The sequence below is a fragment of the Mustela putorius genome, unplaced genomic scaffold, assembly GCF_011764305.1.
Source record: "Mustela putorius furo isolate JIRA1106 unplaced genomic scaffold, ASM1176430v1.1 tig00000447_pilon_pilon_pilon, whole genome shotgun sequence".
Taxonomy (NCBI): domain Eukaryota; kingdom Metazoa; phylum Chordata; class Mammalia; order Carnivora; family Mustelidae; genus Mustela; species Mustela putorius.
The window spans coordinates 56,465-81,367 of record NW_025421384.1 but is presented as its reverse complement, the minus strand read 5'-3'; the positions used below and the strand labels follow the sequence as shown (position 1 = coordinate 81,367).

The 24,903-nt window shown below is 41.9% G+C and overlaps 2 protein-coding genes across 8 annotated transcripts in view; one reads left to right on the top strand and one right to left on the bottom strand.

Annotated features, from left to right (window-relative positions):
• Positions 1-2,979: 2,979 nt before the first annotated feature.
• Positions 2,980-4,949, bottom strand: LOC123386985 (MANSC domain-containing protein 4-like; the record flags this gene model as incomplete). Its single annotated transcript, XM_045079947.1, has 1 exon — positions 2,980-4,949. A coding segment is annotated over one exon (675 nt), but the record flags the coding sequence as incomplete, so codon positions are not given.
• Positions 4,950-6,779: 1,830 nt separating this feature from the next.
• Positions 6,780-24,903, top strand: part of LOC123392096 (liprin-beta-1-like) — a 67,804-nt gene continuing 49,680 nt past the window's right edge. For all 7 annotated transcript variants that reach the window (XM_045079952.1, XM_045079951.1, XM_045079950.1 and 4 more), the window contains exon 1: positions 6,780-7,546. In XM_045079952.1, the coding sequence (XP_044935887.1) occupies positions 6,786-7,546 (761 nt within the window). In that variant the 5' untranslated portion in view covers positions 6,780-6,785. The remainder of the gene's footprint in view (positions 7,547-24,903) is intronic.

The window sequence follows — 24,903 nt, the reverse complement described above, 5'->3', positions numbered from 1 at the left end:
CACATGGCTGGATAGGAGCTTTGGCTGCTGCTGCCCAGTATCATGAAAATGTATCATCATATATCACTAGTCTGGGAAAAGATCAAAATCCAAAATCTGAAGTATGGTTTCCTCAGTATGTTACTGCTTTCACACCATTATAAATTCAAAAAATCGTGAGTCAAAATAAGTCAGGACCAGCTGTAATGACTTTGGTTATTTAGGAGGCTAAGTCCAGAATCTACTTCCCTGTATATAGTTCAGTGCTTTTTTTTTTACATAACTACTGTCCACCCAATGCCTTTTCTACAGATGCCAATTCTGATTAGAAATAGGTTCTTGGAAGTATTTTTCTAATCTGAAAAGTTGCTCCATTCCTCTCTTTTGGGCTCACTTTATGTTAATTCAACTCTGCTTAGCATCCTTCTTTCTGTTTTCTGGGGCTCACTTCTCCAAGCCAATGCTTGCAAAAAAGTGGAAATGGAGGTTAACTGGTATTCATCTCTTTAGATTCCCCAGTTAGAGTTTCTGCAGCTCAGAAAAGAGATGAGGTGTAAGACCTTGAAATTAATTGGAGTAAATGACAAAGTAAGACTTGTCCTATGAAACATTCCATTCAATTTAACTGTCAATTCAGTATTTTTATCTATTATGTCTACCACTTCCAAAGTTGTAAGTGATTAAGTTAATTAAAATAGAATTTTATTTTCTATTGAGTTTAATTACTTGGAATTAATGAGTTTGTTACTTGTCCAAAACTTACTTTGCCTAACAGAATTAGAGAACATAAATGAAAGCCAAAAAAGAATTTGAAAAACAGTTACCCAAAGGATTTATATGAAATGAAGGTATGATTTAGTATTAGCAAGTTCAAGAATCTGTATGTTATTAAGTATGATAAGATGACCTTGACTGCAAAAAGAGAGATACATTGTAACCCACTGCATAGAAATAGTAAATTAGGGTGCTTGGGTGGCTCAGTGGGTTAAGCCGCTGCCTTTGGCTCAGGTCATGATCTCAGGGTCCTGGGATTGAGTCCTGAATTGGGCTCTCCGCTTGGCAGGGAGCCTGCTCCCCCAACCCCCGACCCCCCCGCCTGTATCTCTGCCTGCCTGTGATCTCTCTCTGTCAAATAAATAAATAAAACCTTTTTAAAAAAAATAAAAATAAATAAATAATAAAAGTAAAAATTTTTTTATTAAAAAAATAAAAATTAAAAAAATAAATTAAAATTAAAATTAAAAATTAAAAGCATACTTTAAGTGTATTGAAATGTTATATTTCTTAGAGATTCATGGAGTTTAAGGAATTTCAGATGCAGAAACAGTATTGAAGAAGGGAACATTTTGAAAATAGAGGTTGAGGAGAAATCCTTTGGGAACATGTAAAGAGATGGTAGGTTAGGGTCATCCATCTTTTGAAATAATACTATAATAATCGATAAAACAGAGGAGGTAATGCTGTGTAATAAAAAATCTGACCTGGCCCAAAGAGAGGTCTGGCCTTAGCTTGCAGCTTCTAGGAGGTAATCTATATCATACCTCATAGCAATATCTTTGTTTAGGGTGAGAGCCAGTCACAATGGATTTTAGGGTGGGGCTGGCCACACCTGACAGTCTTAGCCATGCCGGCAAAACCACATGATTTAGAGGAAGGGGCATTAAATCACCTGGGATCAGTCCACTTGGCAGCTGAGATCAACCACCCAGGTCATCACTAGGTCATACCCATGCAATAGAGCCTCTATAAAATCTTTGAACTGCTAAAGTTTGGGCAGGTTTCCCTGGCTGGCAGTACTCTGGGCATATTACCATACACTGGTGCAGGAAAAGTAACATATCTTGCCTCTAGGGGCAGACACCAGAAACTATAACTTTGGAACCCTCTGTGACTTCATTCTATGTGCTTCTTTCCTTGGCTGACTTTAATCCATATCCTTTCTCTGTGATAAACCATAACCATGAGTATAACAGCTTTCCTTGAGTTCTGTGCATTATTCTAGTGAATTACCAAACCTGAGGGTGGTTTTTCAGACAGACCTCCCCGCTCCAAATTTATACTTGGTGTCTCACAGAGCACTGTACCCTCTAGCCTTTGCAGTTTGGGTATCTCCAGGCAACTGATCTGAAGATAGGCTGTAGCACTGACACCTAATGGCAAAATCTTAGAGCTGTGAGATTAATACAGAACTGCCTCAGATAGAAAGCAGTTACGATCATTATAATTTTAGCAATAATTAAACTACTGTTTTTCATTAATCGGATCTTTACCCATCCTTTAAGATATTAATTGAGCCAATATATACAAGGAACATCATATTTATCCTTTAACCAAGTCTAAGGGATATTTGCTACATTGATAACACATTGACTGCTGACATCAAACTTAAAATTATATAACTCAGAAGTTGCTTAAACACATAGGCAACTAAGAAGTAGGATAATCTTGGCCTTGGTTGTTGACTGGTTGTTGGCCTTGAGAATCTTTTATTGTTTCTTAAGAAAGTTTTAAATTCTATTCAGAAGTTCTCTTTTGGTCCTTGTGGCTTCCAGGAAGGACATGGTTTCTAGGCTCGGCGATTTTTGCTTCCTGGCTGACACTGGCCTGGTTGCATCTGCAGTCTAATAAATGTCTTCAGTTTATCTGATGGTCACAGATAGTGGCTGAAGAAGAGGAGTATGAGTTTGGTTTCTTACAAATGTAAATATGTTTTCTCAAATTATGGTCATTTTTATAAAACTACCAATTTTAGGAAATGAGCAAATTCTAAGAAACCCCAAGGAAGAAAAATGTTTTTCTAGCACCCCTGGTTTTTTGGAAACCTTTAAAAGCTTGTATATAAAAAATAAAATAAGGTAAATTAAAAACTTGCATATATTTTAAAGAAAAATAATCTTTTAAAAGATTGTATCAATAATTTTTAAAGACTGCTTCCTGAGTTATTTATTGAAATATAATTTTAGGGTAATTTAAGTCTTTATATCCTCCCTATGTAATATGAATAATTTTTTTCCTAATGAATTGGTAAAGAAATTGATAAAATTTAATATTTAATATCATGACTAGTAAATAAGGGTAAGTTGATGACATTTTTAAAATCAGATTTTTATTTGTAGCTAATATTCCACTGATAGAGATTTTTTATATTTCTTCCTTATATTAAAAAAAGAAACAGGCATTTTTCCCCCACATAGTATCAACACTAGGGAAAGAAACAGAAACACCTCTTAAGCCACTGGACAGTTTGTTTTAACATAAGAGAGAACAATACTTTTTATTAATCCTGTAATAGGGCTTTCTTTTATCTATTCTTGCTTATTGGCTGTCTTTTAGTATCTCTCCTCACATTTAAAAAGAGTTTCAAGGGTTAGATTAAGGGTCTAAAGCTTAAAATCATTGGAGACTTGATTGAATTAAAGTGTCTGCACTTCAGGGTGGGGGTGGGGGTAGATCTGGTGTAAGATTTGGACAGAGCTCAAATACCTACAGCTAATGTTTGCACCTGGGAAAACACTACATACACGTGAGGGCTGTAAACTAAAACTCCCAAACTTTATTCCACAGAGATCAACACAATTCCAGTACCAGAGTTAAAGGCATGTCAACTTTAAAAAATGAAGATGGTTTAGGATTAAGAAGAATTAATCAATCGAACATCAAAACTAAATTTTTTTAAAAGGCAGCATTTGCACATGTGTTAGTAACTGTAATAATAGCACTTTTCTATCCAATCCACTAAAAGATTTTATTAACATACATGACAATTATTTGACCTTGACAGGAAACATGATATTATGGTGTTTTCCTCTCTGTATTTTTTTTTCCATGTTTTTGGAGGCTTTTAATCTAACAGTGATTTCCAGCATGAACTTTTGAACCAGATATCTATTAAATCCTGCCCTCCCTAATATTAAGCTATGTGACTTTAGGGAAGATAGCCTCTCTCTTCTCATTTTCCTCATCTGTAAAATGTGATAATAATACTATAGTCATTTTAAAAAGTATATCTAATTCATAAAATTATATCCATGGGGGAATACATGTATCGCACTTAGAAGCATATCTCTCACACTGTGCTAAACAAGTGCAGGGGTCAGAATTTTGGAACTTTGGCAAAGGGTAGACTATTCACAAAATAGAAATGATCAAAGCAGTTAAGTTTATGAAGATTATGGCCTTGCAATCCTGTGCAATATTTATTTTTTTTAAACAAACAGCCCTTGTCTTACAAAAAACTAAAAACGATACCCTTGAAAGCTTATAATCTTGTAACTTTTACTATTAAGAGTTCTTCTTTAGAGTGTTAACTTTTTGACATGCCTGGATCCTGCCTTTCTCTGCCCTGGCTTATACTGGCCCTGCTGCTTTCTCCAGCATCCAGATGCTAAGATGATCATACAACAGCAAAGAAAGATGACAGAGGTACAGAGGGCCACTGGAGCCAGCCACATCTTTGAAGTCACAGATGCCCCATCAGGTGTCATGTCTTCATTCTCAGCTGTGTGGTTTCTGCTGTTGGACCCCTTGGTTTTATTTAGTAATTGCTTGCTACTCTTGAGTCGGGATGGAATAGGCCTATGAAAAGCTTTTGTGTCTATGGGAACAAAGAAAGGAGAAATAGTCTTGTTATCTGGATAATTGATGAAATCAGTGCTGTGTGACACCATATTTACCTCTGTGGTAATGGAGTTATTCAGGGAAATGAGTTTTGCCCAAGAATCTGTGGTTAACTCCTTGGAATACCTAGTACTGTTTGTGTTGACAACCAAATCTTGATGTGTGGTTGATGACAGCATCTCTGTTGATGGTAGCATTTGGTTTATCACTGTGGTTTGTTGTTCATCTAAATGCGTAGCTTTTAAAATCCTTAGTCTGTCCCGTGTGTTAGATGAGGAACGAGTATTTAGATATGTGGGACGTGATTGTTCAAAAACCAGCAAATCTGGATCTATACCTGAAAGATAAATAAGGCATCATTCATTTTATTTTTTATTTCAAGGAGAGAATATCAAAGCACAGCTTGGAGAAGTCTTGGGTTTGCCACCAAGTTAGTGAACTGAGCTTCAGTTCAAGTTCTACTATTGCATATTTCTGGAAGGCTTAGAAACGTACTGGCCACATTTGAATTTATCTTAACTTTCAAGAACACTTTCTGTTACAAACAGCTGGCTCCATCATGGAGGATTCTTTGTGTCTGCCAGGGCTTCTGGGTAACAATAGCCAATGTTAGTGCAAGAATTGCAAAAAAAAAAAAAAACAGTAACCATTTGAGATATGTAGCATCTTAAAGTTTTAAAAAAATAAATAATACAGAAGTATAACTGTATTCAAAATCATGAGCAAAGCCCTCTGTCTCCTCCCTTCCCAGTTCCTGAAGGTAATGACTTTGTCTTCAGTATTTTCTCTCTTGTAAAGGAACTCCTTTCCCTCTGAGCTTTTTACTCATCTCTTTGCAACGTCCAGTGAGAGAAGACCGGGAAGTTGCCCCTCCTTCATAGTCCTCATGGGCTGGGGAACATAGGGTGGCAAGAAAAGCCACTCGGTAGGCCAGTATGACTAAAGGCGGCCAGATCTTCTGCTCAGACCATCTGTCATGGCTAGCCCAACCAAATTGAAATAGGAAAAGCAATAACTTTTCGACGAGGTTTTAAAAGAAGTCACGTGTCCTCACTTAAATTGTCTTTCTTTTAATAGTATAAAAAGACTTAACGGGCCCCAGCAGCAAATACAAGCTCCTCTGCTTCCCGACCCGTTTCATCTGCTGTACTGTGCACCCCAGCGAGCCCTGCAGAACCTGCTGCCATCTGCCTGGACCTTCTTTCTGCAAGATGGCTCCTACACGATGACCCTGGCGAAGAATCAGCTCTAGGTGTCACCTGCGTGTGTAGGGACGGCCTATGTGCCTCAGGCCCCGGGACACTATGCCGGATTGGGCTAGATGGGCGATCCCAGATGTGATGTCATTTTGACTCCCAGGACCCCCGACTCCCATCATCCCGGTCCCCCCACGCCTGTTTCTTCTTCTCTTCTCTGTCTCCCCGCTCGTAAAGCAGCGCGGAAGAAACAGCGGACTGGCTTCACCTCGCCTCCAGTCCCCCTCCCAACCCGCGCGTCGCTGCGGAGCCCGCAGGCCGCAGAGCCGCTGCGCCGGGCGTGCGGGGGAGGCTGCGGGGACGGGGCCGCAGCCGGAGCGCCGGGGGCCGCAGCCGCAGCGCCGGGGCCCGCAGCCCTCCCCGAAAGCCGGATCGGCTCGCAGGTCTGGCGGGCGGCAGGGGTCCTGCGGGCGGAAGTGAGAAGCGAGGCGTGGCAGGAGGCTGCAGGCTGGGGGCTGGGATCCCCTCGGCGGCGGACGCGGCCCGGACAACCCGGACGAGGACGGCGGCCGCCTCCCGACGCCCGGCGCGCGGCCACCCGGCCTTTTCTGGCGTTGAGGCAGAGCAGACCGGCAGGGCGGCCGCTCCGGGGGAGCGAGGCTGAGCCGCCGCCCCCGGGACCAGGAGGAGGGGCTGCCTCGGGGGCGCCGCCGCGACCCAGAGAGGCCGGGCGGACGCGGGAGCGGGCGGCGGCCCGTCGCCTCCCTCCTCCTCCGCGGCGCCATCCCTCGGCGCGCCCAACCCGGAACCCGGCGAGCGCGTGGGGGCGGGGAGGCGAGCGCGCAGAGCTGGCGGGCACCCCCGCGGCCCCCGGCCCCCCAGCCGTGTCGGCCGAGGAGATGGTGCAGATCCGCCTGGAGGAGCGCTGCTACCCGGTGAGCAAGAGGAAGCTTATCGAGCAGAGCGACTATTTCCGCGCCCTCTACCGCCGGCATGCGCGAGGCCCTGAGCCAGGAGGCCGGCGGCCCCGAGGTGCAGCAGCTGCGCGGCCTCAGCGCCCCGGGCCTGCGCCTGGTGCTGGACTTCATCAACGCCGGCGGGGCCCGCGAAGGCTGGCTCCTGGGCCCGCAGGCGGAGAAGGGCGGCGGGGTGGAGGAGGAAGAGGAGATGGACGAGGTGAGCCTGCTGGCGGAGCTGGTGGAAGCGGCCTCCTTCCTTCAGGTCACGTCTCTGCTGCAGCTGCTGCTGTCCCAGGTGCGGCTCACCAACTGCCTGGAGCTGTACCGCCTGGCGCAGGTGTACGGGCTGCCCGACCTGCAGGAGGCCTGCCTGCGCTTCATGGTCGTCCACTTCCACGAGGTGCTGTGCAAGCCCCAGTTCCACCTCCTGGGGGCTCCTCCTCAGGCCCCCGGGGATGTCAGCCTGAAGCAGAGGCTGAGAGAGGCCCGGCTGACCGGGACTCCGGTTCTTGTAGCCCTGGGGGATTTCCTGGGGGGCCCCCTGGCCCCACACCCCTACCAAGGGGAGCCCCCGTCCATGCTCAGGTATGAGGAGATGACCGAACGTTGGTTCCCGCTGGCCAACAACCTTCCTCCCGACCTGGTGAACGTCAGGGGTTACGGGTCTGCCATCCTGGACAACTACCTCTTCATAGTGGGCGGGTATAGGATCACTAGCCAGGAAATCTCGGCTGCGCACTCCTACAACCCCAGCACCAATGAGTGGCTCCAGGTGGCCTCCATGAACCAGAAGAGGTAAGCGCCCAGCGGGGCTGCTTCTGCTTCTTTTCCCGTTCCATTCATTCACTTGCTCACGAGTTCGTTCATTCCCTTGATGTTTGCTGGGCAATCGCAGGAGATTTTGCTGAAGTGGGAATGACATCTTCAGGAGTGTCGCTGGCCTCGACTCTGGCAGAGTTCCCAAGGAACTGAGAACTTGCGAGGAAGAAGTGGCCCCCGCCAGGTCAACTAACCGAGTACTTTCCTTGCAGGTCTCGCTCTTTCAGGCAAACTGCCTTTTTGCCTCTTTCCCAGTTGGGGGGCGTGGGGGTGGGGGATGTCTGTGGTTTCCCGGAAGGATACTGTAAAGGAAAACTTTTTTTAAGTTTGCTTTCATTTTTATCTTTTTTTTTTTTTTTAATTTTTTAGGCTCTAATCCTGATTACAGTGACAGACCGGGCAGTGACCTGTAATGCGGTCTTGGGAGGATTTTTGTTGTTGTTATTGACTTTGAAGCTTTCCACACTGGGGCCCCAATCTGTAATCAGATTACCATTAGAATTGTACCTTGGATTGTCTTTTTTATTTTGTATCCTCTCTTTTGCATCTCCCTTCCTTCCCAGACAGTTTCGTCTTTGTTCTAAAATTTGAGCCTGGCAGTGGTCACCTACAAAATCAGAATGTTTCAGTGCACCCATCCTTCCCCCTCCCATCCTCAAATCCCTCCCAACATGCCCTTGGGTGACATGAAGACAGGTAAAGGAGGAGGGGAGGCGAGGGAGAGTAGGGAATCGAGGTGGGAAAGGAGAAGGAAGAAGAAGGAAAAAAAAAAGAGCAGAGCAGATACAGGAAGAGATGGTAGGAAAGAAAGATGGAAGGACTCAAGATGGCCCAGAGCCATTCACACTTAAGTGGGGAGAAGAATCAGTATGATCCACGAAAGGACAGGAATACCCTTTTTTCTGCTACACTTGTATCCATCTCAACCCCCACATGGGCCCTACCCTGAAGTGTGGAACACGTAGTTGGGGGACTCACCACCCGGCAAAGAAAGTTGTAACTGGAATGGGAAGACCATTATACATACATACTTGACTTAAGGGTACCCCAGCCTAGGGGGGTGGGGGGAACAGTGGCTTTATTTCTACTCTAACATGAAATTCCTTTTGGAAAGTGTTCTTTTTTTTCTGGTGATAAAAATAATACATACTTATTTTAGAAAAGTGGAAAATGGAAAAGAATCAAGAAACAGAAAGACTATCACTCCTGCTCCCTCCCTCACAGAGGCAATACTGTGTAGAGATTGGCATGTTTTCTTCCAAGCCCTTTTAATGTATTATTTATACCACTGAGATGATACTGTATTTAAGGTTTGGTATCAGAAGTGTTATTTTTAGGCAAATTCTACAAGCTTTAATTGAGGTAACAAAGGGACATTCAGTGGTTACGAATGGTGCTCAGATTTGGGGTGGAAGGCCCAGCCGGTTGTCTGTCACCTCTACACACGTGTGTCCAGCTGTATCAACTGCTGCTCAACAGAACCCCTCCACCGCCAATCCAGCTTGAGCTCTAACATAACACCTCACAGAATTCTTATTTTTTTAGAGAAGCGGGGAAGGCCACAGGGGGAGAGAGAATCCTAAGCAGGCTCCGTGTCCAGCACAGAGTCTGACGTAGGGTTTGATCTCATGATGCTGTCATCATGACCTGAGCCAAAATCAAGTCAGATCCTTAACTGAGTCACTCCAGTGCCCCCTTTTCTATCTTTACAAATCCTTGATAGTCGTTTTTCTTTTTTCTTTTTCTTTTTAGGAATATTCTTTATGTCCTCCAGGGGAAAAAAAAAAGGTATTCAAGTAATTCGTAAATACATGCTTAGAAAAATTACAGATGACACGAGAAACCACAGAGTGGAAGATATGTGTATCTACTGATATATATTTATATATTATACATTTGTAAATATATGTTATAAATGTACATTTATATAAACATAAGTATGGTAATAATTGTTAGGGGAAAATGTTTGTATGTGTGTACATGTAGGGGTGTGTGTTCATCTTATATATATTTTTACCATAGGTTGATTAGGCTGTGCTGATTATTATGACAATTCCACTTGGAGAGTTTCTGTACCAACAAATATCAATATACATAGAGCTGTCTCACTCATTAAGAGCTGTATTCTAGCCTTTGGCTGTATGGTAATGTAATCAGCCCATCCCAGTGAGCATTTAAGTTGCTTGTATTTGCCATTATAAACAATGCTATAATGGGATGCCTGGGTGGCTCAGTCGGTTAAGCATCTGCCTTTGGCTCAGGTCATGATCCCAGGGCCCTGGAATGGGTCCCATGTTAGGCTCCCTGCTCCTCAGGGAGTCTGCTTCTCCCTCTCCCTCTGCCCCTCCCCACACTTGTGCTCTCTCACTCGCTCACTCTCTCTTTCGAATACATAAGATCTTTTTAAAAAATGCTATGTTGAACATCTTGGCATAGATGTGCCTCTCTTAGCAGGCATTTTTCAGTAGTCCTAAATAACAAATTCCTGGAATCCCTGGATAGGTGGGCCAAAGTATATATAAGTTTTAAATTTTGGTAGCCCCTGCCAAATTGCCCATCAGAACATTGTTCAGATCTCCTCTCCTATCAACAGTGTCTGAGCTTGCCAGTTCCTGTACTCCTGCCAAGACAGGATATTATCATCATTTTATATTTTTACCAATCCAGTTGGCAAACACTGATGTGAATCTTTCTGCTTGGGAGAGAAATTTTTCCTCTCAGATGTTTATTGGCACTTTGTATATATTTTATAAGTGGCCTTTGCCAATGAAAAATAAAATTGGTTTATCTTTTTCCTATTCAGTTTAGAAATTCTGTTTACATACGTAGAATCAATCTCTTGTCTCTTAGGTAATGTTGGACTGTTTTCCCCCTGCCTTTATTTTACTGGAAGGCCTCAAAAATAAAAATCCACAAAGTGACTAGGCTGGTGAAGTCAATGAGTAGAGGGGTGGGTTGGAGTGATGATGAATCGGAGAGCTGTCACCCCACCGCAAGAGGGCCCCACCCCTGTCACCCACAGCTTGTTGCTATCTCCAAGTATAGGAAGCATTGCCAGATAGCCAGATGCCCTGATTTTTAAAGACTGGCAACTTACTGCATTGAAAAAACCAACATCAACAATAGCAGAAACCTTGCAGACCAAACAAACTGTAGGACAACACTGGCATTGTGAGCCTCCAATTTTGGACATCAGGTTTATCATGTATTCTTTTTTTTTTTTTTAATTTTAAATCTTTAATATGTAATACCTAATCTTCATTATAATCTTAAAAAGATCTCTTTATACAAATGTATCACGTATTCTTACATGAGGAAATTTAAATTTTGGGGGAGTCAAATTTGTCCTATATACTATTAGCTTTTAATCTTGCACAGGAAAGGTGTCTACAAGTTAAGAATATACAAATATTCATCTGTCTTATAATCTATTTTATGGTTTTGCCTTTTTACATTTATATTTGAATGTGTTTGGGATTTATTTATTTATTTATTTATTTATTTTAATTTTTTATTTTTTATAAACATATATTTTTATCCCCAGGGGTACAGGTCTGTGAATCACCAGGTTTACACACTTCACAGCACTCACCAAATCACATACCCTCCCCAATGTCCATAATCCCACCCCCTTCTCCCAAACCCCCTCCCCCCGGCAACCCTCAGTTTGTTTTGTGAGATTAAGAGTCACTTATAGGGATTTATTTTTATGTAAAGTATAATGTAAGGTTATAGCATGTTTCCTAAATGTCTCAGTGGCCTCAGTCCTCACTGTGATTTGCACAACCAGTTATCAGATGATAATTTTCCTGTTTCCATATTGACATATTGGCTTTTCCTTTACCAATAGCATACTTTTATTTATATTTATTTATTTATTTATTTATTTTTTCCAATAGCATACTTTTAAATTATTGCAGCTTGGTAAACTATTCTGTTGTCTCGTGGAATAGAGACCCATTTTTTTCTGTTTTTTTTTTTTTTTTCTAAGATTTTATTTATTTATTTGACAGAGAGAGAGACACACATCACAAGTAGGCAGATCAGCAGGCAGAGAGGGGGGGAAGCAGGCTCCCTGCTGAGCAGAGAGCCCAATGCTGGACTCGATCCCAGGACCCTGAGATCATGACCTGAGCCAAAGGCAGAGGATTAACCCACTGAGCCACCCAGGCACCCCTTTTTGGTTTTATTTTTATTCTCTTAGCTATTCTTTGTACATTTTCCCCTTCAGAGAAACTTTAGAATCCAATTGTCAAGTTCTGTTGGAGTTTTGATTGATATTTATCAGTTAAGTTGGAGGAGGATTAATAGTTTCATAATACTTTGCAGATAGAAAAATTGTTTTTCCATGTATTTAGGTCTTTTGGTCTTTCAGGAAAGGTTTATGATCTTTGTATAGTCTGTATATTTTTTGCAGTTATTCTCAGGAATTTTCTAGTTTTTTTTTTTTAAACTTTTGTTTATTTATTTCTTTTTTAAGTAAGTTCTGGGCGAAGGTGGGGCTTGAACTCAAAACCCTGAGATTAAGAGTTGCGTGCTCCACTGACTGAGCGAGCCAGGCAACCCCGAGCTACTGTTTTTTTTCTACACAGATACTTTTTTCTTTTCTTTTCTTTTTTTTTTTTTTTTTAGATTTTATTTATTTATTTGACAGACAGAGATCACAAGTAGGCAGAGAGGCAGACAGAAAGAGAGATGGGGGAAGCAGACTCACCGCTGAGCAGAGAGCCCGATGTGGGGCTCGATCCCAGAACCTGGGCATCATGACCTGAGCCGAAGGCAGAGGCTTTAACCCACTGAGCCACCCAGGTGCCCCGACACAGATACTTTTTTCCACCAAATTTTAAAATTGGGTGCCATGTTGGAATTTGTAACCTTCTTTATCTCTCTCATACTTTGACTCAGATTTGAGGGTCAGCTCAATTGGATGTCCCTTTCTGAACTCTGAGTTAGGCTAAATATTCAAATTCTTTGTTTCTCTAGAATACTTTCCACCTCGAATTGAAGTTTTCTGCTTATGTTTGCTTCTCTCCCTTCCAGTCAGGTCCAGTTCATTGCTTCTGTGTGCCCCTACTGCTAATGTGGTATCCAATAATTCATAGATGCTCAAAATGCACCATTGTTTTTGAATTATGAACTATATCATATATTATTGTAATAAAAGTGACTATATTATTTTATTTTTTTAAATGTAATATTGTGAATATTTTTATCTTGTAACAGTCACTATCGTTATTTAGAATAGCGGAAAAATAATATTAGGTAACATTTAACTGAACATTTACTCTGTGCTAGGTACTGTTCTTACTGCTTTGCATGTATTATCTCACTTATTCTTCACAAAGACTGTATCAGGCAGGTTCCCATTTTACAGAGTCAGAAACCAAGGCATAGAAAGTCAAGTAATTTGCTAAGGTGTGTAGTAAGTAGAGTAACCAAAATGTAAATATCCATTGAATAGATATAACCATTTAGAGTATTTACAGTTTGGCTTATAGACTGGCAGTGACCATCTTCATGTGCATTTTTTAATTTTCTTAAAAATTATTTTCTTCAGATGGGCGCCTGGGTGGCTCAGTGGGTTAAGCCGCTGCCTTCGGCTCAGGTCATGATCTCAGAGTCCTTGGATAGAGTCCCGCATCGGGCTCTCTGCTCAGCAGGGAGCCTGCTTCCCTCTCTCTCTCTCTGCCTGCCTCTCCATCTACTTGTGATTTCTGTCTGTCAAATAAATAAATAAAATCTTAAAAAAAAAATTATTTTCTTCAGAGAAGTGGAGCACAGATGCTTTGTGCTGCTTTTAAAAATTTCATTACATGTGTTTGAGCTTCACCACAGCCTTCATTCATTTCTAGCATCTTTCTAGTCACTATTGGGCAAACAACAAAGACAACATGGTTCCTGTCCTCAAGGGATTTAGATGATGAAACAAGTAAAAATGAAACTTAGAATGGGATTGTTTCTGGATAATGTATCTAATACAGTTTCTGGAAACACCAGAGGAAACTTAGAACCTTGAGGAAAAGCAGATTTCAGCCCCTGTGATTACACAGCATTTCACATCTGGCTTGATTCACTGCCTCTGTGATGTACCTTTACATCACAGTACCTTTACTGTTTTACTTTGACAAAGTGGTCAAATGCAAAGCAGCCCACGTTCCTCAGCAACTGAATAGGGTGGTGATCTCAGAATCTTACATAGTATGGCACAGGCAGGAACCCTAGCTTGAGAGATTCTGTAAAGCCCTTTGCACCCTGGATAAAATGGTGCATGTGACCAGTAGTGTTCCCCATCCCCACCCCCCCGCCCAAAAAGGAAGAAAGAGATGTTAGTGTTGTGCCGGCACACTTGAAAATGGCAGTGTGAGTACACAGCAGAGCAGAGAGGCTGCTTTGAAGTCCAGGGATGCCCCACTGCCCAGTGGTCGGCATGTGGGTTTGATCTCAGGAGTTGTCAGGACATCTGTGCGAAAGTCTGTGTACCCACAACATTGCTTGCCCTCCCTCCTTGCTTCCATTGGTGATAACTTGCAGGAACTGGCCACTGTTGCAGCAATCCTGGTCGTTCATTTCTCCGTCTCTACCGTCTCTAGTCTCTCTGATTGCCCTGTACTTTTGCTCTGCAGTTGTTCTGTGTGTGAATACAAAGCCGGGAGAGAGTTAAACAAGTTTCCTGGCTGAGACGGAATTACTGTCATCAGCCTTAGCTATTCCCTTTTTCTCTGGGCCAAAGTTTAGTATTTGAGGGCATTTCTGGTCTCCTTTCTGGTTAAGGTTGCAGCCCGAGAATAGTGGGAAGGAAAGAAAACTATGTGTCTGTTCATCCCCCACTCATTGTGATTTTGTCCAGTAGTTGCTTCGTGTGCTCCAGTCTCTCAGACACCTAGTAGGTAGCGACCTGCTGGTCCCCAGGGGAGGTTAATCCATAGGGAAGTGGCAGAAGGTAGGCAAGAGGAGGAGGAGGAGGGGGCACAAGGACCTGAGTGCTCCACAAACTATATGTCTTTTCTGTGTGGTTGAGAAAAGATCTTGCCATTTCTCTCTGATGTTTACTCCAATGGCAACAAACTTTTCTATGGAGCAAACCTTGACAATGGTTCCTATTTCTTGAGCTCTTAACTCTGGGCTACATGTTGTAGACACTGTTTTAGATGTCACTTCCTATTTCACACTCACAGCATCTCTTTGGAGTAGTCTCTTTTTAGATCTTTTTAATCTCTTTTTAGTAGTATTGGCTCCGTCTTCCCAAGGGGAAATTGAGGATGAGTTTCAAAAGTTTGCATGGTTACAGGGCCAGCACTCGAAGCCGCTCCCACCTCTGTGTCACCGGCCGCCCTACAGCTGTATACAGCTACTGTTGATCTGTGTAGCAGGGTTCAGCATGTTTCATGTCACTTAGTTTTTAAGGATTTGCTGAGCTCTTTATTTCCTTGAGGTGAAGTAGTAATTAAATCAGCATTTTTTCCCCTTTATTTCTATTTCTAAGTCAGTCAAGGATGTAGCTACAACACATCATTATTTGGTTTAAAAATTATTCTTTTTACCCCCTGAAGGTAGTATGTCAGGGATCAATATTAAGAAAACACTAGAGATGAATTTTTTTTTTTTAAAGCCGTAGCTTGGATTCATACTTTCACCCTTCCAGTAGGTGAAGAGTGAAAGAGTTACTTTCAAAGAGTAGGAAATGAGGTGCTTCATGGTGAGAATTTATGGATGAGAGAGCACTTTGTATGTAATTCCAGAATACATTCCAGCCGGTGACTGTTGCAGTTAACAAATGACAAAGAGATCCTCTCGGAATTAAGAAATTTAGTCTTATGACACCCAGAAAAAGCATTCCCTCTTGTGACCCCTTTCTGCAGGTGTTCCCCTTTTCAACTCTCCCTGTGTGATATATGTTCCTTTCTCCACTTCACAGGTGGGGAAACTGAGGATGAGATGAACTGAAATTTAGTGACTTATCTAAGGTCACACAGCCATTGAGTGGTGGAGCTAAGATGTCCCCGTGTGAGCCTGGGCTCACAATCCTCAGCAGGACGCGTGTTCACTAAGTGGTCCGCGTTGGGGTGGCAGTTTCATCTTCAACTCAATATTGAAAAGCGTCTTCTCTTCAAGTGAATTTGAGCATGCTGGGTCTGGAGAGATGGAATTGTTTACTTTTAACTGCTTACTCATTCAGCCCTTACATGTTTACGTAGGACAAATGCTTATGCTGGATGAATATTAAAAACCGTTTTGATCTTAGAAAATTTACTATCTGTGTACCTTTGGGGAGCAAAAACAAAAATGCAGACTGGTAAAATTTAGTCCTTATTTGCAAGCTTTATTTCCTTTGGTTCCCCAAATTTGCACACACAGAGAGGGCATCATGGTCAGATTTTAAGGACCATTGGCAGCAGGAAAAGTAAGCAACATGAAGTAGAGACCCCCCCGGTGGCTGCCACCCCAGTGAAGTCGGTTGGCATAAAATGTGACTGGCTGGCTAGGTGTAATGGACAATGTGGGGTTCTTGCTGAAGAGTACTCTGTTCACTTTGTCATTTGAAAAACAAAACAAAGACTCATTTAAACGGACACGTTGCAGGCACCTTTGAAAACATCTTACTGTTTTAGTAGGTGTAGGTGGCTATTACCCACAGGTCCTATGTCATGGTACATCAGTGTTGATTAGACTCCTGCTAGGAGATCACACGTGGGCAACTTGTTCCCTGTTTCTTCCTCATCTACCCTCTTACCTGCATTTTTCAAATGTGGGTCTCCCCATTCTTTCTTAGGATATTGTTAATTTTGAAGACATTGTTGTATTAGTGGTAGATGTGGTCTCTAAATTTACATGGTCTACTTTATTGCAAACACTAGAAAACTAAGAAATTATAATGGTAGTATCTTATCTCAGTGTGGTACTTCCTGAGAGACTGTTGCCTGTACTGTCTTGACCATCCTGTGATGAGTATTATCCCCATACCAGCCATAGTGAATTGGCGTGTTTGGACTAGGGTCAGAGAGCTGCTTCAGGTCTCTCTGTTGCATTGTGCTCTGCTCACACTCCTGTAAACTTGAGACCAAGCACCAATCTGGGAGACTGACCCAAATGTGTATCCCATCTGGCCTTCCAGGAGTCATTAATTTCCGTGCGCTACACTGGAACAAATTAGTTTTTTCTTTTCAATTCAGAAGTTAAAAGGTACAAGACTTTTATGTAGCATCTGAAGCTGATGAGCAGTATTTGATTGTATTACTGAATATGGGGCTTAAAACCGGTGTCTTCTCCTTTTAAAAATATTTTTTTTTATTTGAGAGAGACAGAGATAGTGAGAGAGAGCATGAGCAGGAAGGAAGGAGAGGGAGAAGCAGACTCCCAGAACCCTGGAATCATGACCTGAGCCAAAGGCTGACGCTCAACCAGCTGAGCCACCCGGGTGCCCCTAAAATTATTCTCTATTATGATAAATGAGCATTTGTTGATTTAAGTATTTGTTAACATACGGAAGCCCCCCGTAAGGGTGCTGTATCAAAATATGTTTAGTTTGGTGCTTATGTAGCCCTTTGTATTGTGTTGTGAAACAGTATATAAGATGCCCTCGGATGGAGCGGTGGGATGGGGGGGCGAGAGATCTGCCAGGAGCACTTGTGGTAAAGGGGTCTTTGAACCACCCTCTAGCACCCACCCTTAGCATATGCACCATAGAAGGTGCTAGTGTGTACCTAACATGGAGCCTCCTCAATGGGGAGGAAGAATTGGAAACATGCTGAGTAGAGAGACAAGGGAGGTTATGCGTTCCTCCCTTAACACTTGCTCCCGCTGTTGAAGGAAATATTAAAATATTAAATATTAATATAAATTATTATTTAATGTTAATATTAATAAATTAATATTAATATTAAAATATCTTTGGTTCTTGGCACAAGGCTAAGCAAGACTACTCTTGGTTATATTGAGTTGCTTATCTCTCATTGCTAAGATTTGAAAAATGCTTCATTCTTGTGAATTCTGAGATAGGAGTGAAATTTGAGGTGTCATTTGGCCATTCCTCTGTCCCCAGGCAGAATGGCACCCAGCTTGGGGAGCTAATTTTCTTTAGATCTCCAGCACATTCCTCAGTCTGCTTTAGCAGTTCATGCCATTGCCTTCTTAATGGTTAAGAAAACTGACTCTCTGGGCCTTTGTATCTCTCTTTCAGGTCTAACTTCAAACTTGTGGCTGTTAATTCAAAACTCTATGCCATTGGTGGGCAGGCCGTTTCTAATGTTGAGTGTTACAATCCCGAGCAGGATGCCTGGAATTTTGTGGCACCCTTACCAAACCCTCTGGCCGAGTTCTCTGCGTGTGAGTGTAAGGGGAAAATTTATGTCATTGGAGGATACACGACCGGAGGTAAGTGAAGGGGCCAAGTAAGTGATCCTCTTCCACGTGAGCTTGGGCAGCCTGGGGAAATGCTCTGATGTACATATTGTAATTTCATACATTATATACTGGACATTTGTATATCTGGGAGGAAGAGAGTTGAGTATTACAAGGGTACTTTGGACAGAAGGGACCTTTGATCCCTTTGTGTGAGCATGAAAATTGAATGGGGTAGAGGATGTGATGAAGAGAATACGTATTTTCTTTCTGCTCTGGAAGCCCAGCCTTGTGAGCAGCTGTCTTGTGACTGGACTGGGTAAGTGCCATCCTTCTTCCAAACACATTTAACACTATGGAATTTAGGGCCAGAACATCCTTGTGGATCTGTGTTTTCACTTTCTTCGTTCTTGAGCACAAACCTATCAGACAGTTTCCAGAAGCTCAGCTCAAGGCTGTTGTTCACATAGTGTAAGAGGATTACAAAAGACAACAATATAAGAGAACTTTTTCCTGACCAGAGGTGGGAGGTGGTTGTGCTTTTTATTAAGCTGTACTGTTTTTGGTGGGCATTTGGCATTGATAATTTGGAAATAAGTTTTCCCAATAGGTTTTTTACTGCTGTTCTTGGTAGATAGCATCTCACATGATAATGACAAACTTGGTTGTGTTAGGAGGCGGTGGGGGCCCACCAGATAGAAGTGTGTCTTGCCTTTTATCTCTCTCCCCCACTTGTGTCCGAGTTACCTCTTGGCCAAATAAATTTATTTATTTTTTATTTTTTAAAAAAGATTTGATTTATTTATTTGACAGGAATAGAAAGCGCATATCTTTTAGGGAGCCACTGTTGAACTCAGTACAGGTGCTGTGTTTATGCATCTAAGGAGAGAGAGGCAGTGACCAAGAGAAATGCATGGGACGCAGTGAACTTTTTTGTTTTTTAATGCCCTCAATTTTTATCCCCGTGGAGCTAGTCCCAGTGCCTCTCCCTCATGACTTTCCAGTAAAGATAAGATAATTGCCAGCTTTTTGGGGTAATAAATAATTGAAAAAAAGAGAGAGAGACCTAGCAACCATTTCTTTTACCTTCTACATTGGTGGTTGGGTACGGTGGTCAACTTCATGTGTTTAATGAAACCAAATGTTCTTACAAAGAACATTTGTTGTAAAGGCCTGTAAAATACATTGTTTGAATTTTAGAGATAAACCTCATACCTGTCAAGCAGGTTTATATAACACTGAAAAGTAAGCACAAATATGTAAGCAAGTCTGAAGAAAATGATTTTGTTTTGCTGGTACGGCACACATACTTTTTTCTCTCATTGGGATCCTACTGAGTAAAAAATTGACATGGGGTGGGCAATAAAATTTACGTTAATCTCTCCAATTCTGTGTGTGGAGAAAGCTGAATGCTCTCTATGTATGCTTGGTAAGTTTTCACCACAGTCTGGCCCATTATGACATCTTTGATTGTAGAATATGAGTATCTAAGGTAACAGTTGTCTAGTGCCACTAGCTGAACTTTGTGGGTTTCAAGGTTGAGCGGTTCACTTGAAGGAGTTGTTTTAGTTTTGGATATTATGATAATGGGAATCCCAAAATGTTTTGGTTATTTCGGTTAGCGTGTGTCTGGCAAGTGCGGTCATTCGAAGCTTAAGATCACAGCAAAGGTAGGACCTTCCAGGGACCACTTCCATTTTGCTCTCAGTCCTTTTGATGTATAATGGGCCTCCTCTAACCCCAGCCCGATGTGTGTGACAAAAAGTGGAGAACCTGGTCGTAGTTTAACATGTAGCTAATAGCGTCATAGCATATTTGACACCATAATGAAGAGGAGATAATGAAATATTTCCTGTTTTTAAGCACTTTGACTTGCTTTCTGAGATGTAGCATGATAACCCCAATGAATATTTCAAATTCTGTTTCTTACAAAGAACATTTGTTGTAATGGCCTGTAAAATACATTGTTTGAATTTTAGAGATAAACCTCATACCTGTCAAGCAGGTTTATATAACACTGAAAAGAAAGCACAAATATGTAAGCAAGTCTGAAGAAAATGATTTTGTTTTGCTGGTACGGCACACATACTTTTTTCTCTCATTGGGATCCTACTGAGTGAAAAATTGACATGGGGTGGGCAATAAAATTTACGTTAATCTCTCCAATTCTGTGTGTGGAGAAAGCTGAATGCTCTCTATGTATGCTTGGTAAGTTTTCACCACAGTCTGGCCCATTATGACATTATTGATTGTAGAATATGAGTATCTAAGGTAACAGTTGTCTAGTGCCACTAGCTGAACTTTGTGGGTTTCAAGGTTGAGCGGTTCACTTGAAGGAGTTGTTTTAGTTTTGGATATTATGATAATGGGAATCCCAAAATGTTTTGGTTATTTCGGTTAGCGTGTGTCTGGCAAGTGCGGTCATTCGAAGCTTAAGATCACAGCAAAGGTAGGACCTTCCAGGGACCACTTCCATTTTGCTCTCAGTCCTTTTGATGTATAATGGGCCTCCTCTAACCCCAGCCCCATGTGTGTGACAAAAAGTGGAGAACCTGGTCGTAGTTTAACATGTAGCTAATAGCGTCATAGCATATTTGACACCATAATGAAGAGGAGATAATGAAATATTTCCTGTTTTTAAGCACTTTGACTTGCTTTCTGAGATGTAGCATGATAACCCCAATGAATATTTCAAATTCTGTTTCTTACAAAGAACATTTGTTGTAAAGGCCTGTAAAATACATTGTTTGAATTTTAGAGATAAACCTCATGCCTGTCAAGCAGGTTTATATAACACTGAAAAGTAAGCACTAATATGTAAGCAAGTCTGAAGAAAATGATTTTGTTTTGCTGGTACGGCACACATATTTTTTCTCTCATTGGGATCCTACTGAGTGAAAATTGACATGGGGTGGGCAATAAAATTTACGTTAATCTCTCCAATTCTGTGTGTGGAGAAAGCTGAATGCTCTCTATGTATGCTTGGTAAGTTTTCACCAGTCTGGCCCATTATGACATCTTTGATTGTAGAATATGAGTATCTAAGGTAACAGTTGTCTAGTGCCACTAGCTGAACTTTGTGGGTTTCAAGGTTGAGCGGTTCACTTGAAGGAGTTGTTTTAGTTTTTGGATATTATGATAATGGGAATCCCAAAATGTTTTGGTTATTTCGGTTAGCGTGTGTCTGGCAAGTGCGGTCATTCGAAGCTTAAGATCACAGCAAAGGTAGGACCTACCAGGGACCACTTCCATTTTGCTCTCAGTCCTTTTGATGTATAATGGGCCTCCTCTAACCCCAGCCCCATGTGTGTGACAAAAAGTGGAGAACCTGGTCGTAGTTTAACATGTAGCTAATAGCGTCATAGCATATTTGACACCATAATGAAGAGGAGATAATGAAATATTTCCTGTTTTTAAGCACTTTGACTTGCTTTCTGAGATGTAGCATGATAACCCCAATGAATATTTCAAATTCTGTTTCTTACAAAGAACATTTGTTGTAAAGGCCTGTAAAATACATTGTTTGAATTTTAGAGATAAACCTCATGCCTGTCAAGCAGGTTTATATAACACTGAAAAGTAAGCACAAATATGTAAGCAAGTCTGAAGAAAATGATTTTGTTTTGCTGGTACGGCACACATATTTTTTCTCTCATTGGGATCCTACTGAGTGAAAAATTGACATGGGGTGGGCAATAAAATTTACGTTAATCTGTCCAATTCTGTGTGTGGAGAAAGCTGAATGCTCTCTATGTATGCTTGGTAAGTTTTCACCACAGTCTGGCCCATTATGACATTATTGATTGTAGAATATGAGTATCTAAGGTAACAGTTGTCTAGTGCCACTAGCTGAACTTTGTGGGTTTCAAGGTTGAGCGGTTCACTTGAAGGAGTTGTTTTAGTTTTGGATATTATGATAATGGGAATCCCAAAATGTTTTGGTTATTTCGGTTAGCGTGTGTCTGGCAAGTGCGGTCATTCGAAGCTTAAGATCACAGCAAAGGTAGGACCTTCCAGGGACCACTTCCATTTTGCTCTCAGTCCTTTTGATGTATAATGGGCCTCCTCTAACCCCAGCCCCATGTGTGTGACAAAAAGTGGAGAACCTGGTCGTAGTTTAACATGTAGCTAATAGCGTCATAGCATATTTGACACCATAATGAAGAGGAGATAATGAAATATTTCCTGTTTTTAAGCACTTTGACTTGCTTTCTGAGATGTAGCATGATAACCCCAATGAATATTTCAAATTCTGTTTCTTACAAAGAACATTTGTTGTAAAGGCTTTTAAAATACATTGTTTGAATTTTAGAGATAAACCTCATACCTGTCAAGCACGTTTATATAACACTGAAAAGTAAGCACAAATATGTAAGCCATCTTGCTAATGAACAGGGCCTCTAATTCACCGGGAGCTGTCTTTCCAAGTAGCTCATTTCAGTTGATTTTTTCTTAGAGCTTGACTTAATTACTAGAGAAAGAGTTAAAATAACAGAGTTCTGGTTACTAGTGCCATGAAAGTAGGAGATGTCATCTTTTAGACAGATCATCCTTTTAGCCTAAAGCAATCAACACTAAGGCTTCTTGTATATTTGTTGAATGGGCATTCCAGATTAGTCCCTAACCTCCCCTGGGGTTTGGTTTCTCAGTCTGTGGGTCACCACCTCTCTTGACCTTCCATGGATTTCTTTTCACTTCCTGTCTGTTCCCTTTCCATCCCCATACCTGCTCTTAACTCTGTTCGCCCTAACTTTTAACATAAAGAATAGCAACTCTAAGCTGTTGTATTTCACTTAAAAAAAAAAAAACTATATAGGAAAAAGTTGAAAGAAATAAGATATATTCAAATCATTTAAAAAGTTTTATAGAGACAGACGGCTCTGTACCAGGCACTGTGTTAGGATCCTCCAATAAAAAGGAACTTAAAGTCAGTAGGTCAAGTAGTTATGTAAGGAGAGCTGAAAAGTACAAGTTACCGGGGGGGGCGGGGGTGGCAGGATGGGGGCCTGGGGGACGGCTTGGAAGGATGTGGTCAGCTTAAGCCAGAAGGATCATTCTGGGCCTCATAGTAACTCGAGAGTTTGGAGTCTTTAAGGACGAATTCCCCAGGCAGTGGGCGGACTGGAAAAGGCAGTGGGGGGGGATTCTTCAGGAATGGAGAAAGTAATTCCTGTGTTTTTGTGTGTTGGCCCTTAGGAAAAACACGAGTCTCCTTTGCGGAATGTGGTGAGTATGGATTGAAAGAAGATCTGGAAAGGGCAAGGCTTTGTGATTGCTGCTAGATGCGATGGCTATGGTACAGTTGGGGAAGGAGGGGCCTGGGCTGGATCTGGAAAGAAGGGACCAAAACTCTTGAACAGGTGCGGTAATGGGACTCAAAGTCCTTGCCAAGTCAGAGGTGAAGGTGGGGGAGGGTGTTGGAGGGAGCCAGTCAAAGGGAAATGCTCTTAGAGAGTTGGATAAAGTGAGGAGTCTGCCTGTGAAGAAGCTCAGGACGTGACCGTGAGTGTATTGCTAAGAAAGCCCTGTTGTTTGAGGTCTTCCCTCCCATCGTACTGTCTGTTATTCTTCGGGCAATATCATCCCCACTGTGTCTCACATGTAACCAGTCATGTAACCAGGACTGCACACACTCACATGTAACCAGGACTGCACACTTAATGCCACACCAGTTTATCCAGCAGCTTCAAGTCCTCCACCTTAAACTAACTCAAGCAACCTCAGACACGAAACTTTTAACAATTCACTTCCTCATGTTGAATTATTTTTTAGTAATCAGTATGTACCTCATACAAACTTATCACCTGTAACCTGTTCTGGTTGAATGTTTACATGGCTTTCTTTCTTGATCAATGAGCCACCTGAGCCCCAAGGATTGAGTGTCTGTTTTTTGTAATTTAGAAGAGTATCTGGCACTTCTTTGTGCTAAATATTTGTGGAAGGAAGGAAGAGAAGAAAGGAGAAAAAGGGAATTGAAGTTGAGGAAAGGGAGGAATTTGAGACCAAAGACTCCGATGCTTTAGGCACCTGAACTCTGCAGGTCAAAAGCTGAAGGAAGGCTCTTGGGTAAGCCTGTGGGTGGTTACGGAGGATGGTAGTGGTTGTGGGGAGGGGAGTTGATATCAGTAAGAGGAAGAGGTCAGGGCAAAAGGGTGAGAGGGGAGTACATTCTTCCTTAAAGAAGCTGAAATTTAGAGGGAAGTTTGCCATTTGTAAAGGAATTTCAGAAGACATGGTGGGGAACGGACTGGGAGAGGACTTGCTTGAGTCAAGATCTGCAGAAACCTGTAACTTTGGGTAAATATTGCTTCTGTGGGGGAAATACTTCAATGTGAATTACTCTTAAACTCTCCCTCTGGGATGTCCCTTGGATCTGGTTTTCTGGGGAGAATCCTCCCTAGAAGCCATAGCAGCAGCAACAATGAAATTATCATTATCTCGTTCATTCTCCAACAATCCTGTGAGGTTCGTATTATTATCTTCCCTATCTTCTGAACGAGGAGGGTTAAACTTGGAGTGGTTAAGTTGCATTCCTAATCCTCACATTCCTCCCGAGTGAGCCACTCATTCTAGCCACTGCAGCACTCACTAGAACCAGTCAAGTCTCCTGGGAACATCGGATCTACCGTCTGAACTCCTGAAACGCTGCCAACTGAAATCTGCTTCCTGAGTGACTCAGTATCTCGGCCACTTGGTCGAGCCATAGAAGTTCAACCAAAACCACACTACCATCTTGGGAATCTGTTGGTTTATACTACTGCCTTCTGACAATGGGCATTTGGGTTAATATTAAGATGTATTAAGATGTAATATTAAGATATATTAATATTAAGATGAATATTAAGATGAAAATGTATAAAAATAGAGTAAAATACAGTAAGAAGGGAGGAGGAGGAGGAGACCAAGAATGCCTTCAAATTAGGAACGCTAATACTGCTTAAAATTCGCAGAGAATATATTTCAGACTTCCAGACAACATACAAACTTTCAGCCCG